Here is a 635-nt window from a genome sequence, read left to right as displayed (position 1 = left end):
GGTATGGGCAGGGACGGTCCCCTGACCCCTCCGGTGTGGAGGTGGGGGCAGCAGGGAGACCCGTCTCGCTCCCCCGCCCCATGGCAGGAGAGCCCAGCCTCAGCTCTGCGCCCCCACCCCCCACGCCGGCAGGGGGCTGGCAGAGCGGCGCCATGCGGGTCCCCTGTGCTGTGCCCCTGGGGTGTTCTCTGAGGAAGGGGCTGCACACAGGAGGCTGTGGCCTGGGCTCTGTGGTGACGCCCCCGTCCCCCGCAGGGCCGCCGTCCCGAGGTTCGTCCAGCAGAAGCTGTACCTGTTCCTGCAGCACTGCTTTGACCACTGGCCCCTGGACGCGTCCTTCAGAGCTGTGAGTGCTGCCCCACCGCCTGCGTCCCGTGCGTGGAGACGGAGGGGGTCGTTCTGCCAGCCCTGACCTGAACCCAGCTGCCCATGTGGGTGGGCTCCCAGCCTCATCTCTGGGGGAAGGGCCCGCCAGGTGGTCTGTTCTGAGGGGCCAGGGGACCTGGGAGTGCAGGGCCCCTTTCCTGCCCTCCCCCAGCGCCAGCCCCTCCGCCTCACCAGGTGCTGGAGATGTGGCTGAGCTACCTGCAGCCCTGGAGGTACGCGCCCGAGAGGCAGGCCCCGGGCAGCGACTG

The 635-nt window shown here is 71.0% G+C and overlaps 1 protein-coding gene across 1 annotated transcript in view; it reads left to right on the top strand.

Annotated features, from left to right (window-relative positions):
- SMPD4 (sphingomyelin phosphodiesterase 4, neutral membrane (neutral sphingomyelinase-3)) overlaps positions 1-635 on the top strand; it is a 12,055-nt gene that overhangs the window by 9,225 nt on the left and 2,195 nt on the right. Inside the window, 2 exon segments of the mRNA XM_010846613.1 lie at positions 35-346; positions 562-632. Of these exon segments, the coding sequence (XP_010844915.1) occupies positions 35-346; positions 562-632 (383 nt within the window).

The sequence above is a fragment of the Bison bison genome, unplaced genomic scaffold, assembly GCF_000754665.1.
Source record: "Bison bison bison isolate TAMUID 2011002044 unplaced genomic scaffold, Bison_UMD1.0 scf7180017849146, whole genome shotgun sequence".
Lineage (NCBI taxonomy): Eukaryota > Metazoa > Chordata > Mammalia > Artiodactyla > Bovidae > Bison > Bison bison.
The sequence above is the reverse complement of the archived record's forward strand: the minus strand, read 5'-3'. Positions and strand labels throughout refer to the sequence as shown.